Below are 17,655 nucleotides of genomic sequence, written 5' to 3'. Positions count from 1 at the left end.
ACACAACAACAAAAAAAAGTTAATTTCTTTTATTTCATAGCATTATTCCATCCAAAAGAGTCAGATATAAGAAAATGTTCGGTCGACCGAACAAATGAAAAAAAATAACAAGACAGAATTTAAACTATTCAAAACTATCAATTCACAAAATGTTCAGTAATGATAACAAATTGAAAATAGTCAAATTAAAATCGAAAACTTGAAATTGATACAAAATGTTCGGTCGTCCGAACAATTGGATGTGGTCAAAAAGTTTTTAAATTGAGAGTAAAATTTTTGATGTATCTAACAATTTGAAAATGGTCAAACTTAAATCGAAACTTGAAATTGATACAAAATGTTCGGTCGACCGAACAAAGTTTAGTGGTCAAAATTTATTTTTCAAATGTTTGATTGTCCAACCAAATTTCAAATCATGAAATTAAGAAGTATACAATATTCAAAAGAGAAAATGTTCGGACGTCCGAACAATTGAATGTGCTAAAATGCTTTACCATAAAAGCTAAAAACTTGACAAATAATGTCCAAAGAGAAAATGTTCGGACGTCCAAACAATTGGATGTGCTAAAATGCTTTATCATAAAAGCTAAAAACTTCACAAATAATGTCCAAGAGAAAATGTTCGGTCGTCCGAACAATTGGATGTGGTCAAAATGCTTGAAAATTGCAAATAAGGATTTCGATGTACTTCACAATTTGAAAATGGTCAAACTAAAATCAAAACTTGAAATTGATACAAAATGTTCGGTCGTCCGAACAAAGTTAAGTGGTCAAATGTAAAACCATTGAAAAACAATGTTCTAATTTTCAAAATGTTTGATTTACCTACCAAATTTCAAGCGTAAACATTATAAAGTTAACAATTTTTATAAGAGAAAATGTTCGGTCGTCCGAACAATTGGATGTGGCAAAATGCTTAACAATAAAAGCTAAAAACTAGACAAAAAATGTCCAAGAGAAAATGTTTGGTCGTCCGAACAATTGGATGTGGTCAAAATGCTTAAAAATTCAGAATAAGGATTTTGATGTATTTAACAATTTGAAATTCAAAATGGTCAAACTAAAATTAAAACTTGAAAATGAAACAAAATGTTCGGTCGACCGAACAAAGTTTAGTGGTCAAAATGTAAAGCTAATGAAAATCCATAATTATTTAATTTCAGTAGCTCTAACAAATTTGAAATCATTAAATTCAAAACAAGACAAACAATGTCCAGACAGAAAATGTCCCTAAACTATGGTCAAAATTTATACAAAAAATCAAAATTTGAATTTGAAAATTTAATGTTAGTATTACTTTCAATGTATCTTAGGCCTAAAAAAAAATTGTTTGGTTAGGATTACATCCTTTTCAAAAATAGGTAGGTTAGGTAGCCTTTTAATTTTTTTTTAATTTTTTTTTTATTAGGCTTTATATAAGAATGTCATTTTCATCATTGAAGAAAAGTGTTAAAGTTATCTCCTGTATAAGCATTTAAGGTTTTAAACTCTATATTTAAAATTTTTTTTTTTAAGTTTTTCATTATTTTTTTTCAAACTGACTATAAAAACGGTAGGGTCGGCGCCTATTCCGTAGGTAGGGTCGGGTAACCCAAACCAAATATATTTTTTTAGGCCTTATTTCACTCACTTTAACAGTCTTATAAATTCTATGAGTACAATCTTTTTTTAAATCTGGCTGGGTCATTATTTAACCTAAGTACAATAATATATATATGAAGAAATGGAGCATGATCTTTGGAATCATTAATTAAATACTCCTATTAGTTTTCATCAGAACTATGCCATGCTAAAAAATAATAGTATAAAAATGAATTAATCATTCCATAGATATATAACTTGAAGCACAAAATAATTATCATCAGAACTGAGTTAATGATAAAAATTACATGAACCTATCAACATTTATAAGTTTCACATTTCACATTACATATTATGTTTGGAATCATCAATTAAATTCATCCAATAGTTCTCATCAGAAAATTGTAATGATAAATATAAAGTTAAAAAGATAAATTAATAATTCCATAGATACTACAGAGTCTGTTGCTCAAAATGAGCATATAACTTGAAGCACAAAATAATTCTCATCAGAACTGTGTTAATGATGAAAAATACCTAACATATCAACATTAAACAGTTTCACATTACACAAACATAGCATCAAGATTTCTTGTCTCTAACATAAATAGTTTAGGGATGCACAGAGAGACAAGGGCTTTCATAGAACTGATTGGCATCAGCAGCCTTCCAATGTGCATCAGTAGAAGATTTCGTATTAAAAAAGCAATGAATTCAAGCATTTCGATAACCAAAGACTTGAGTAGAAGAACAAAAATCATCAATAGACATAGCAGCAGCGACATAAATAACATGGAAAAACACATTTCATAAAATATTTTGAGCCAAGTGTGTTTTTTCTCCTCATCTGTCAATAGAATGGTAACAAATGTAGTTATTGATCTTGTTTTTGTTGGTAATTTCCTTTTTTTGGGGTTGACAACTGGAAGACTTGGTTGGCCTTGAGTCGGTTTTCGTTTTTGTATCACTTTTACATTCAGTTGTCTTTTTTCTTTTTCCATCAGAGATGATATTTGTTCTGGCACAACTATTGGGGAAGTTTCTTGTAAATCACTCTGACGGGGGAGATTTGGAAGAATCCATTTTGGAGATGATTTGTATTTTTTCTGTTTTATGGTTTCATTAAAATTTTGCCAGTCAGCTATACTTGAGTCCTGAGAAAACATAAATTGATTGGAAGACACTAGTTTTTCATGATTTTCTATATTAATTTTATCAAACGAAGGAATTACTTCTGAAGGTTTCGAATTGGGTAAGGTATTTAAAAGATTTTGCGGCAATATTTTCCAAACATCATTATGATTGCCTTTGTAGTATCCTTTAACTGTGTCTTCAATGCGCTTGATCTTAAAATAAAGTGGATTGGTAATTTGCACAATTTTATTCAGATAAGGAGTGATCCATCCTCTAACATCAAAAAGAGATCTTATTTCCTCAGGTTTTTCAAGTACTTTCAAAAGACTTCCTACAGATTCAACATTTTTAGTCCGCAGTGAATCAGCAATTGAAGCAAATTTACTGTCGATGTCTTCATGTGTGTGTCCCACAGGTAGGAATGACAAATGCACCTGAAAAAAGAAGCCTTTATTATAAATGTTTTTAATATAAACATTTCATCCAAGAAAATATTTTCTTTGAAAAAGTGACCTATATAATTTGGAAAGATCTTTAAAAAATTCTTAAGGTTGACAGCAGATATTTTTTAATATTTCAAACTCAGAACATCTTTAATGATCTTGCACTTTGACTGTTGACCAATCAAGTCAAAGAAAATTCATTTTATCATGCAGAAAAATGTCATTTACAAGTTTTTATAGCATTGGCTATAATATTTACATGTTTAAACTAGCAACTCAAAAATGGTATCATCTAAGTACTGTATAAAAACAACATACAATTTCAGTTTAACAAGCAAATTTGTTTCATGGATATCCCCCGCCTGATTGGGCTAAGTCAAGGAATGGAAATCAATTGTTGATGGAATATATATATATATATGAGTTTGAGTTTGATTGCAACATTTTGAAATAAAAAAAAATATTGTACATAATGTAACATTTAGAATTGACCAAGAAACCTAGTTTATGACTCCATGTTACCCAGTTCCAAACTAATCTAAGATTTCATCAAGGCAAACATTCTGATCAAGTTTCATGAAGATTGGTCCAGATATATTGCAAAAATATAGTCTCTAGAGTGTCCACAAGGTTTTTTTTAAGATTTGACCCAGTGACCTCATTTTTGACCCCACATGACCTAATAGTTTCCAACTATTCCAAGATTTCATTGAGGCAAACATTCTGATTAAGTTTCGTGGACATTAGAGCAGATGTATTGCCTCTAGAGTGTTCCCAAGATTTCTGTAATATATGACCTAGTGACCTAGTTTTTGACCCAAATAACACACTTTTAAAACGCAGTCGAAATTTAACCCAAAAGAACATTCTGACTATGTTTGAACTTAATCAGACCAATCACCACCATAAAATAGATCGTATGTGACCCAGCTTCAAAAAGTCCAAGATTTCATTAAGGAAAATATTCTGATTAAGTTAAGTTTTTGACCCCATGTGACCCACTTTTTTAAGTGATCCATATTTCATCAAGGGGTACATCATGACCAATTTTGAATATAACTTGACCAATCATTACCATGATATGGTTCCGGGCTAGATTTTTAAAAGATTTGACCTAGTGACCTAATTTTTGATCATATGTGACCCAGTTTTATTTACTACCAAGAGTTCATCAAGGAAAACATTCTAAAAATTTTTAATAAATATTGGACCATGTATTTGGCCTCTAGTATGTTCCAAAGATTTTTTGACCCCATGTGACCCACTTTTAAAACAGGTCGAGATATGATCAAGGGGAACATTCTGACCAAGTTTGAACATTTTCTGATCAATGCCTACCAAGATATGGTACTGGATGAGCGGACGGACGGAATGACGGATGGACGGACAACGCCAAAACAATATCCCCCTCCCGAAATCTTCGATTCGGCAGGGGATAATAAAGCTAATGTTTCTAAAAATGACATTCAGAACCCTACTTGCCAAGGTCAACGACAATTCAACTGTTAATATTATAGATGAAATTCTATTGGCCAAGGGTCAACTGACTACTTAACTTAAGTTTTATGGTCATGAAATGTTATTGGCTAGAGTCTGTTGACTACTTAACTTTTATGGTTCTAGGTGAAATACTATTTAGTTATTGTGCATCAAATGTTTACAACACTTTAGCCTCTTCTTTCACTTAAACATACAAAATTTTCTTGGTCATATGACAATCCATTAAAAAGTTATCATGTTGACAAAGATCTCATAAAACATATTTTATGGACTTAAAAATGAAAATCAGCAATTTGATATTTTGTCAGCAGTCTTTTATAAATGGATTCCATGCTTTTTTGCATAAATTTGCATGTTCCAAGAATAAAACCAAGAGATGTTATTCAAACGTTAGTCCCCCTGAGCGCCATTTTGAAAGAACATTTATTAACCATGTTCAGATGAAGTAATATATTTGCGGATAAAAAATGTATCCTCTTAGCAGCAAGGAATAAGTAAATATGACATAAACTTTAATGATGAATATGAGTTATGACCTTGAACTTTGACTCTAGGACTTCAAAATTCATAGTGGTTATCAACTAGTCACCCGAAACCTAAATGTCAAGTAAGAGGGCCATGGTTGCAGGCATTGTGGAGTTATTACCAAGACAAACTGTTTGCCTTCGAGGTCACTTTTACCTTGACCTTTGATCTGATGACCCTTGAAATCAAAAAGGGTCATCTACTAGTCAGACCCAACCATCCAGTCAAGTTTGAGGGCCATGGGTGCAGGCATCATACGGTTATAACTTTTGTGAGAGCAGCTTTAACCTTTGGCATACTGCTGAAATTTCATGGTCATATGTCAAAAAGTTTGAGGCCAAACACATGATTTAAGAGCTAAAAGCCCCCTCACAATTGTTTTATTCAAAAAAATGATGGTTGGTTTCAAGCATTACTTAAAAGACAGCTATTACCTCATTGAAAATTCTTTCTTTCACAAGGAGCTCGCAGAACCCAAGGACATACTGGTTTTTATTTTCCCTCACACAGTTGTCTGCTTGAAGATAAAGGGTAGGTGGCAATCTATTGCTCTGGAAATAAGTTTGGATAACATACAGTATACTGAAAGATTTTCAAAGCTCTCAAATAGTCATGTAGTGTAATGCTACCCTGCCCACTATTGATGAATTTAAATGAATCAACATGGCTTGAAGGAACTTAATAATGGGTAGTTTTTTCTGTTGGTTGCAATGGCAACCAGATTTTCATGTGTCCTTTTATTTAAAGGAATCAGCAAGAGTACCATCCAAGATACATTCCTGCTATATTTGGTTGCAGGTTTAGAAAGTTGTTTGAAGGATAATATGGTAGGACAGTCACAAAAGCTCACCATTCCTTCAAACAGCACTTTTGTACTTGGGTGAGTAAAATGTAAAATGCAATTGATTTTCACAGAATCCCGATCCAATGTTCAATGACAATAAGGTGAAAAGTCAGCTAGAACTGCACTTACATTTGTTGTTACTGTTTTTTCTAAGATCCTGAGAATGACATCGATAGTCAGGTTTGGATCATGTGGAAATTGGTTAATGTCCAAAAAACTGTACATTCCACCGTGGCCATGGCAGATCGCACCAGTAATATGGGTTTTCAACAGGTCAGCTGCACTCAGGCTCTGAAAAATAGATTCATGCAAGTTTATCCATTAAAAATAATCTACTCAAACATTGTGTCTCTAAAGGTTATACAGGCAGAAACATTTAAAAAAAATCTTTGGAGAGCAAAAGTTGCATGTCCATGTTGCGAAAACTAGTCCGTATGGACGCCGTGGCTAAAACATTCAGGATAGCCAGAATTACAAATAAATCATCAGGATTTTGATTTAAAAAAATTGGGGTCAATGTTTAATTTGACAATGGTAACGGACTTTCGGGAAATCATTCAGAGCTTGTTGGCCATCTCCCATAGAAAACAACAGCACAGCTTCAAACAGATTTTTTCTTAAAAGTGTATGATACACCCTTGGGTCATTAATAAAAGTACTGTGGTGATTTCTAAAGTGTACTGGTACATTCGATTACAAATATGAATGACCAATTTAATTAAATAAACTTTTTAAGCACATATATAGGATCTTACACAAAATTGAAAAGTTGCTCAGCAAATTCCAAGTCCTACTAACCGTCAAAACGTTGGAAAAAACACTTAAACAACATGACTAGCTAAAAAAATCCAAAATACTCGGAAGAACTTACTTTTTAAGCACATATATAGGAACTTACACAAAATTGAAAAGTTGCTCAGCAAATTACAAGTCCTACTAACCGTCAAAACGTTGGAAAAACACTTAAACAAATGAGTAGCTAAAAAAATCCAAAATACTCGGAAGAACTTTACGCCCTATTTATTTTTTTAATCCTATAAGTACGAACAGCCGTTTGATTAACACAATGAGCAGCATATGTTGACAGGAATTCAACCCCACCACCCCCACTTCTACACCAACATCCCAACCCCTTATAGCATAGGTTGATAGACCCCCCCCCCCCTACAACAACTGAAGCACTGTCACACCCCGATCCCCCAACCCTACTACTGGCAAAACAACAGGGCTGCCAAATTCTTGCATCTATAACAGAATGTTTTGTTTTTCTGTCAACTGTTGAGCTTTAGAGATCTAGATCCGGCTACAGAAATCCAAGTATGTTGCCCAAATGGCTTCAAGGGTTAAAAGGCATACTGATGTTCACTAATAATTAATGATGCCTTCAACAACATTGGTATACAGTCAGCTTGAATGCATTCATTTCAAATTCTCTTAATATTATTAAGTTCCTCCTAAAAAGATTTAACAAATTATGGTCTAAGGACCCAATAGTTAAAAAAATAAAGATGAATCCCTGAGAAAGACAGACATACAGGGATATAAATTTATATGATAAGTTGCAATCAGGCACAAGAATGTTTTACAGAGTCCTTAAATGTGTTTTGATAAGATGTTTAAAATTTATTTAACAAAGAAATATATTCAAGGATCATTCTAATCAGACTGATTAGATACCAACCTTTGGCAACCGGCCTGTGAAATGTGGCAAATTGGTCTTGGCTGAAAAACAAAACACGGAAACATTAGCATTGATTTCTTGATAAATATAAAAGACTGGCACAAAGCACAAAATGTTATATTTGCAACATATTTAAATGTGTTCAAATTAAAAAAAGGACTTGATGATGATAAGGTGTCATCTACTGGTCAGGCCAAGCCTCCATGTCAAGTTTAATGATCATGTGTCCAGCCATCATTGAGATATCACTGGGAGAAGCTTTGTTAATTTTTTCGCATTTAAGGTCAATGTTACTTTTTTAAACTACTACTTTATACATATTAAAACTCTATAGACTAACTATAAAAACAGTATGGTCAGCTCCTATATTTTAGGATTGGGTCACCTGAACCAAATCCATTTTTTAGGCCAAAGCACAAAAAAGATTATATTTTAAATTGCAATTTTCTACAAGTATACAGTATCAAAGTACCTACATAATTAAGTGTAAAATTTATGTGAAGAACTTACATTGATCCATTCCGTCAATGATTATGGACATGTACTTGGTTGGCTCTTTCCTGCTTGCTTCTCTTTTTTTGTAGTAGTAGGACCGTTCTAACCTAAAATCATAATCGTTTTATGTATTCTTTCTAAGCTACAGACTCATTTTTGTTAATAATATACTCTCGTGCTACAGTAATACAGCTGGTTATCCAACTTGTCCATGATATTAACAAGTTTACACATTCTGACCAAACTTGGTGATGATTTGACTAATACTGCACTGGTAAAATGTTTTTTTTGGCTTGCTCAAATTCTAAATTTTATATAGCAGGCTTGTTCAAAGCTGCCTAGCCTAAGTATGAGAATTTGTGCTTGTTCATCCAAAAGTTTAATTTCGATGACTGATGCTTTAAACGTTTTTGAGCACACTAGACCAATACAGAGAATAAATCTTGGGAGTGATGTCAGGGTTAGACCATAACATTTTTCACAAACAGGGGGGTACATGTATTCTGCAAGGGTTGAAGTGAGGTTTTGGAGCTTGGTATGCAAGATGGTGGCGAAACCATGATGAGGAGTTTTAAATACAAAATCTGCTGCCAATTAAAAATTATGACTTTCAGACCCATAGAGAGAATGGAATGAATATATATTAATATTTTTAATTTATTCCAATTTTCAAATAGTCATACTTATTTGCAATTGAACAAAACTACAAACGAATCCATTTTGTAAAATTTCATCAACATGTTCGTTTCAGCATTCATCAAAAAGTAAATATACCATCATTATAATAAATAAATACTTGGTCATTTCACCCAGTTGTCTACTTTCAGTTTCACTTCTCAGTTCTGTCATTTTCCAATATTTGCAATGAAGGTCAATGTCATGTATGTCGGTGAGGCATGACAAAGAACAGCATTGTCTATTAGTTATTTTAATCCCCATCTGCACCGAATAATTTATTGTCAACTTTAAATTATTAATCCTTTCGTTGATAATTATGCATGTTTTTAACCCAATGTTTTAACCTCTTAATTTGTTACATGCTCTCTGATTGGATAAAAAAATATAGTTCAACCAATGAAAATCCCCCTTTCACCATGACGCGGTATTAATCATTGTATGTCTCTGTGAATAGAAGCTTGCATGTAGGGGATGTAACTGTTTTGTTTATATTTCATCGTCTTTTTTTCTTATTTTCTTTTGAAGTTTTTGAACTTCAGATTATGAATTTTATTCGGAAATTGGGAAAAAAAGATACTTTTTGCCATTGGGAACATGACCGAATACCGGCTATAAATTTTGCCAAATAAAAACCTGAGCGTAATAAAGATTTTATGCTCAATTAACTAATGTGATATTTACTTTTTCTAGTAGTCCGACTGACTACAGACTACCAAAAAACTGGTAGTCTCGAACTACCGGTTCCCGTTAGTGTCAAACCCTGGACTATAACAATATATGGCTAGTTATCACATTTGTCCAAGTTATTGTGCTGATACACATTTTGATCAATTTTGGGAATCATTGGATAAAGGATTCTATAAAATGAACGATGCTACCCATATACCCCATTCTGAGTTTTTTTTAAAAAACACATCAAAAATAAGGTCTTACATTTGTCTTTCATGATGTTCAAGCTTTAGTTTGCGGAAGTGGGCTCTTGTATCGGGGTTCAGGATTTTGGTCATATGTCTTTCGAGTGATGTACAGATTGTACATTTGGAGAAGCTGTTAAACTGAAAAATGAATAAACAAATATAGTAGAAAATGCTTCAATCAACAACCACAACATTAAAATTTAAATCTAAAAGTCTATAACTGACGCCCTAGACTTTCCGGAGAAAAACAAAAGGCACAATTACATCTAGTGATGAGAATCGGTTCCAGCTTTACTATCGATGATCGGTTCCACTCAAGTAACCGATTACAGATAGTACAATCGGTTGGACCATTTCTGACTATACCTTAAATGTAGTAGTATTTGTAGTTTTTTGTACAATAAGTTAATAACTAATAACCATTTTAAACTAAGCTTATGTTATACATGTAAATGTACCATGTTAGTTTGAAGAAGTTGTTTTTTCTTTTATTACTATCAGTCATTAAAATTAGACTTTTGGATAAACAAGCCCGAATTCTTTTTCTATTGCTTGGCATCTAATTTTTTAACAAGCCCTGCTATATAAAAATCAGAATTTGAGCAAGCCTGGACGACAAATTACCATTGCAGGGCTTGCGGGCTTGTGCTAATTTCGACCACTGTACTATGAACCAAATAAATACTGTAATAATCAAACTGCTTCACTCGACAGTCTGAGTTTTATGTTTCATCAAAGTCTTAGTCTCGGAATGTAGACTGTCATATAGTACAACTGTCATGCCTTCATTACCCAAGTGGTTTGTTGACAAAACCAAATGCAAACATATGCATTAAATCAATTACTAGTTTTATTTATGAATGACTTTTTTAGGTGGGCCTGGCTTTTTTTGTTAAAGCCGAAGTGAGTCCATACTCTCGATCTGGCTTTGCCCTCAGGATAGGGAAATATTTCGTCGAGATTTGGCGCTTGGTCAGCCATATTGTTTAACGATAAGAAATGAACAACTCCAAATGTATAAATGAAGCAAAAGAAAATAGGCGCTAATAAACGGAAAGTAAAGGATGAATCTCTAACGCAGTGATGTCCCCTGGTGAGTCCCACACAACTCTGGTTGAACCGATGATCGGTTATGACCATTTACAATCGACTGATGCCGACTTCTGGGGCAACCAATCGATTTTTGCTTATAATCGATCATCAGAACATCACTAATTACATCCATTTTATTTCCTTAATTATATATGTAATGATTAAATTGAATTTTTAAACTTGCATTGGTTATAATTAAAAAAAACTATTAAGTTGTTTTAAGTGTTCAAGTTGGTTTTGTTTTTACTGCTTTTTGGGGTTATTTAATTTTCACTTGTAGGCCTACAAGTCTATGCTTTATGTTACTCAGTTCACTATAAATCTAGTATTTTATGGTTAAAATTGATCATAAAGAGTTATATTCATAATTTACCATGTAAGTGAAATGTTATTTTGCACTAAACAAGCATTTAATGCATTAAAACAAGTTGTTTACCTTTCCAATAAAACGAATGTTGGCGGACACAGACAACAATTATGCGAAGGGGAACAACTCGATACAATCATAATAACTCGGCCTCCTCCAACAAAGCTTTGAGATAGACCTCGTTATACAATCGTAACAACTCGGCCATGGCCGAAATGTTCATGCCCTTCATGTATATATCGTTATGTTTTGACAGAATGAAATGAAGAAAAGCTGTCAAACTCAAAATTATAAGTTGGATATTTATTTTTTGTGTACGGAACTAAAATAAATTAACATTATCTGGTAATATTTCTTGTTTTTATGATATTTTATAGACGCTATATGCTTTAACCCGGAATCCTGATCGGAACAACTACCAACTTTTGATACTAAACAATTTGTACGTGAAGGATTTGCCATATCAAAAATCTAAAAAAAAATCTGTCAACGTACAATTATTTGGACTTGGGCTAAGCAAACAAAGTGACCCACGAAAGTCTGCATGCACAGGCGCAAGTCACATAATAAAAAATCGGCCTATATATATGTATTATAGTATATAGCCCATATATAACATTAAAAAGTTTGTGTCAAGTACCTGTGTCTGCTAGTCCAAATAATTGTCAAAAAAGGTTTCAAAAACAGAATGCATCGAGCCGGGTTCCCCGGTATTTTCAGGTACGACTGGACTACTACACCATAGACAGAGTAACAATTTGTATTTTTGGAGTGTTTGTAAGTTTTTAAGCATTTCAATCATCGGCACAACACAAAAAAAACAAGAAGAGTCTTAAAGAAGGGGGGTGGGGTCCTAAACTATTAACTTATAAGTAAACCCAAATACTTCTTAGATTAGGGATCCTGATTCCGAGTGTAGGATGATATCCCCCCGGATGATTGCCCCCCCCCCCCCCAGACATTAGCCCCTAGGACCATATCCCCCCCCCCGGATGATAGCCCTCCCAGATAATAGCCCCCCCCCAGACAATAGCCCCCCTGCATATATATAAATGACTTTACATATAAAACATCTTCAAAAGAAATAAAACATATAGTGTCATTATCGCATTAAGGATTATCACCCTATTAAATAATTAAAGGTCAATGCAAATGATAATTAAAGGTGAGAACTTACTGATCAAAGATTATTAAATAAGTGCTTAGTCAACAAATAACAGAGAAAACTTTTAAAATAATAAATGTTTCATTGTAAAATCACATGCTTTTTCTGTTTATTTTTCACTATTCATGATTTTTTTTTATTGATTTATGCCTTTGGGTTGTTTCATTTTATAATAAAAATCATTGTTTTGGAAATTTGCTTAAATAAACTGGTTATAATATGCATTTTAATATTGGGGGGGATATCGTCCGTTTTTTCACTAAGACGGGGGGGGGGGCTATCTTCCGGGAGGGCTATGGTCCTAGGGGCTAAAATCCATTGAATCCAGTTGTATAATACTGCTGACAAAAAATTAGAACGCAGATTTTTATATTCAAGTTAAAAAAATCATGTTTTACGCATATTTCTTAAAACCATTAGTAACGGTTTAAGCCATAAAACATTACTTTTGGTACGGAAATATGAAAATCTACGATCTGATTTTTTGTCAGCAATCTTATGTTATTGGAATTTTGTAGATATTTACGCAAAACTTTGCTCATTCAAAGACAAAAAATAAAAAAGTTGTAAAAATGTAAATCTGTGAGAGTGCAGCTTAAAGTTACAAAAGCTCAGTTTCAGATTTCATTAATTTAATCTATAATGCATCATGTACAACAGTGTCAAAACCCATTTCATAGTCAATGAATGCCCACAATACATTTCTTGTGATAGTGAGTTTTTGAATAATAGAGTTAATGAATTTTAAATAATTATAAATATCATAGTTATACACATATATATGAAGTAGTTAGCATCAAAGATTGAAAACTTGAATAAACAAATAGAATTAACAATGCAACTAGTAAGTATTTAAAGTGTAAGATGAAAACTTTTAGCATGGTGCATTTGTTGTTGTTGTTGTTGAGTCTATGAAGGCCTGCCCTTGCATGGTGCAATATACTACACTGCATATCATACAGATCTTCACATTTAGTTAAAGCCAATCAGTCAATAGCCCGAGTGATAGGGGTGGAGCCAATTTATGAGCAACTCAGTTAGGTGGAGCTTTAAATCAACGTGCTTTGACATACTTGATTTTTTCTAATATTGTTTGCTTGTGATTTAAATATTAGAAAGCGTCATAAAATAAAAACAACACAAATGATATCAAACAATAACTAGTAATACTTGTTCCCATATATAATCCTTTGCCATACTTTTAATAATTTTATACTTAAAAAAGACTCAATAATTGAGTATTATTATAATTAGAATCAGCCAAGTGATGGCCATTATTCAAGCCAAATTGTGTTAGACAATTAATCAATATGACCAACAAAGTAAAAAAACATTTTCAACTGAATGAAATCAGCTATTTTCAAAGTATTGCATTTATTAAATATCCATGTGAATCCAGTTCAAGGATGTCCCATTAAAATTTAATGAACTGTTTATTTTGTGACATAATAAAGACTATATATAAGGCAATATTGAAAATTCTATGAATAATATAATGTTGTTCTAGCACGAACCAAATATCAATTGAAAAGAAAGAAACAGTCACACTCAGTAAATTTAGTAAATTGTATGGGACAGTTATTCTGATTGACATGCCTATTGTCTACATGAATGTCAACTACTAATTGGTTATAGCAATAAAACTGTCATCATGATGACTTCCTGGAGTTTAATCCCTGCTTAATCCCCTTGATCTAAACTTCATTTTTTAGTAAATAGCTATGGCTGTTTATGACATTTTTATTTGCAAATTTTATATTTGGATGCATTGCTCTCCCAATTTCATCAAATTAAAAAAAATCAGAGTGAATACATCAAAATATTTGTTTAACTTTTCAACTTTGACATTATAATTCTTTAATACTGAAATATAAATTTATGATGTGATTTTTTACCTCTCAGTAGTGCCAGGGCCATTTAACATTTGGCATTTTCCAAAAGAGACGAAAATACTTATGACCTGAAAGTTGTCCACCAAGGCGGTGCCTGAGAATCATTGATAACGTTCAACTCATCAGAGTAAAAATATCAAATACCTTAAACCTCAGTAATGAGATGAATAAATATTTTTGGTCTAGACAGTAAAATATATTGTAGGCTTGGTTCAATTTAACCTATTTGAAATAAACACACGTACTTTGTGTGCATTTTTGAAATGAATCATATTTTATATCAAACTTACTGGTAACAAGCTGGCCAACAGGCGCAGATTTGGGTAATCGGGCATATACATGCTCTGGGTCTACTCCATCGCTGCAATTCATCAGTACTTCACTTGAACTTGAAGATGACAGGCCAACAAGATCACCTGAGGAAGAACTGTCAGATAGTCCAACTTCATCCTCAGTGGAGGTACATGACAACCCAACCTCGTCATCCCAGTACTCAGCTTCACTCTCCTGCGCCTAAATCAAGCGCAGTAAAAATAGAGTTAAAATCAATCTTGAACTTGAAGCAATAACATTGTGCAGTAATTATACAATTATTGACATACTGGTATGGTTAACTTATTATGAACTTAAATGTTAAAACAATTGAAATTCAATTAAATCAAATATATATGAACATTATACTCATTAACATAAAACTTACCACAATTACAGTGGCTACAACCAACAGTAATAATGATACTGTTTTGTACCTCATCATCAATCTATGAGAAGCTGTGTGCGATTTTGCGACATTTTTCCCGTGTACAACATTTTCTACGCATGCGCACACGTGCCGGAATGAAATGGAATCGCCCCAAAATCGGTAAATTATTAATTAAATATTAAGGATTAGCACACTAAAAAAATAAAATCTGAAATTATTCCTTTTTTCAAACCACAACACTTCTTATTTTCAAAAAAAATAATATGTTATCTTATTCAGCACAGTTCGTTTTTAAAATGATACCCCTTAATTAGTGTTTAATAGGTTCGTCCAAAGTTGATGACCGGGTTAACTTTTTAATTAGGACAATCAGCCTAGTCATTTCCAAGTGTCATCATGTGGTTCCTGGTGAAAAAAGATGACCAGCTGATCTTGAGAAGAGAAGACGAATCGCCGGTTCTTGTCAACGGAATCCGTGAGGGAAAACGCTTTTTCCATGTTGATGTAAGTATTCAATTTTATTTAAATGCAATTATACTGATTAAGTTGTGACCCTGTCGTCGAAAAGGATTCATGTGGAGAAAAAAGTAATGATATTTTTCGAGGTTCATTCGTTTATGCTTCATGAACAGGCAATCCTAGATTTCTACATATTTTTCAACGAATGTCTTGAATTAAATGTTTGTTTTCCTGAATTTTAAGATTGTTTTGTCATCCTACTTTATGGTTTAATATCAGGCTTATTGGATTTTGAATATATGTGAAAAACAGAAGCAGTCCTGTATAACTGAATTATCTAATTTACTGAACATTTATCTTCTTTTTTTATGTTTGTGAGATAAAAAAAAACACATTGGGGTTTTACAGAAAAACCAAGGTGAAAAGAATGAAACAAGTATTTTTTAAACTGTTCCTAAGAAAATTAATTCAAAAAGTTAAAATCACTAATTTATATGGCCTGTAAAACATAAAATTGCAGATGACAAGTAGAGTTAATATTAATGATTGATGATATGAAAACATACATTGTCTTTACATGTGTAACAATGTATTTACAAGTATAACAACTAACATATAGAAACAAATCAATTTATCAAAACCCATTTGCGAATTGCTCTTATGACATTTATTTTTTATTAAATCAGTATCAAGTCTCTTGTTGAAACAACATTAAAAGGACTCATGATTGAAAGATATTTGGGGGTTGAAATGTCTGTAAATTAGAGACTGAAATGTTTTCAATACGGCTTTATATTCTCCGATATATTTAGTTTAGCGTTATTTAACCTAACGCTAATTTCACAACAGCAAAAAATTATGCGCGCAATTCAAGATGGCGGAAAACGTTTTATTTTTTAAGTTTCTGTCGAAAGCATAAAAATAAACGAAATAAATACAATAAAGATATTTTCAACATCAGTGGAAGATGCCTTCAACATTATACAAATGGGTGTTACTAGGTGGACGGGACCTATGCCGGGGTGTTCAGTTCCTTTGTGAACTCGACACCTCCATGCGTGTACTTGTACAAAATGGGTAAATAATTACAGTATACTTGCTCAACTTGGGTTAATAATTATTGTGAGATCCTTGCTTAAGATGACAATTATTGGCTGGCGATCCTTAATTCTCAACACCAAAGGTGGCCACCACATGGTTAAGATGGTGTATATTTGTGAAATATGACTCCAAAATGTATTTAACTGAAAAACCCACTATATAAACATAACATACTAACCGTTAGTGTATTATGTTTATATAGTGGGTTTTTCAGTTAAATAATTTTTGGTGTCATATTTCACAACTATACATCATCTTAACCATGTGCTGGCCACCTTTGCTCAACACTGTGTTTTTTTGGTCGAAAATAATATGTCTAAAATAACTAGAAGAAAAAAAAGAATTTATACTGGATAAAAAGAAGATAATGAAAGCACACACACAATACTTCTAAACTAATTTATACCAGGCAAGTTTGGCCTCTACTATATCCACTGGAAATTGCATGACCTGTGCCTTTTTATGAAAAAACCATGTCACCACTATTTCAATTTTTATTAAAATAAAATGTCTTCCTAGTAGAATTCATTCCTTATGCCTGATTGGCTGGTGAATCTTATGTTTGTCTTTCTGGACCAAACGGCTTAAGTTCTGTCAATCATTTAAAACCTGGTTTTGTCACGTTGCGGTTCTTGTTTACTGTTCAATTTGATTTTTTATTGCTTTTGATTGGCTTGTGTCAGTGCTCCAGCTAGCCAATTTTTAAAAAGCGCAGTGCCCATGCCCCTTTTCTTACAGCCCTGCCCCCTTTTTAAGGAGTGCCCTTTTCACAAATGTTCTATTAGCGCCAATTATCCTGTTAGTGCCCTTTTTACTATTGAAATCATTATGAAAGATCGGCAGTGGCTGTCATAATTGTAACAAATTACGTAATACTAATAGTGTTCCCGCTAGGTGTCACCAAGCTGCCATATTGCCGACTGCTTAAAATATGCCGTACTGCCCTTTCATCTTTCCATGTGCCTTGTCCAAAATCATATGACAGCTAATTGTGTATTTGTGTAGTGAGAAGACGACCTGTGTATTCATAATCAGTCATCTTTTAATCTGATAATTAGGAAGAGCCAAGTTGGGAACA

The 17,655-nt window shown here is 32.8% G+C and overlaps 1 protein-coding gene across 7 annotated transcripts; it reads right to left on the bottom strand.

Moving 5' to 3' along the window:
- Window positions 1-32: 32 nt before the first annotated feature.
- On the bottom strand, window positions 33-10,786 carry LOC128222654 (uncharacterized). 7 transcript variants are annotated; one of them, XM_052931751.1, is made up of 7 exons: window positions 10,423-10,786; window positions 9,815-9,936; window positions 8,219-8,310; window positions 7,709-7,749; window positions 6,157-6,318; window positions 5,618-5,734; window positions 33-3,149 (listed from the first exon to the last, which is right to left on the bottom strand). In XM_052931751.1, the coding sequence occupies exons 1-7, from the start codon at window positions 10,423-10,425 to the stop codon at window positions 2,148-2,150; spliced, it is 1,539 nt and encodes a 512-aa protein (XP_052787711.1). In that variant the 5' UTR covers window positions 10,426-10,786; the 3' UTR covers window positions 33-2,147. The 7 variants fall into 7 exon arrangements, with proteins under 7 accessions (XP_052787711.1, XP_052787715.1, XP_052787713.1 ...); XM_052931755.1 differs by having other exon boundaries at window positions 10,591-10,783; XM_052931753.1 differs by having other exon boundaries at window positions 10,644-10,783.
- Window positions 10,787-17,655: the final 6,869 nt, after the last annotated feature.

Source organism: Mya arenaria, chromosome 16, assembly GCF_026914265.1.
Source record: "Mya arenaria isolate MELC-2E11 chromosome 16, ASM2691426v1".
Classification (NCBI taxonomy): Eukaryota; Metazoa; Mollusca; class Bivalvia; order Myida; family Myidae; genus Mya; species Mya arenaria.
The sequence above is the reverse complement of the archived record's forward strand: the minus strand, read 5'-3'. Positions and strand labels throughout refer to the sequence as shown.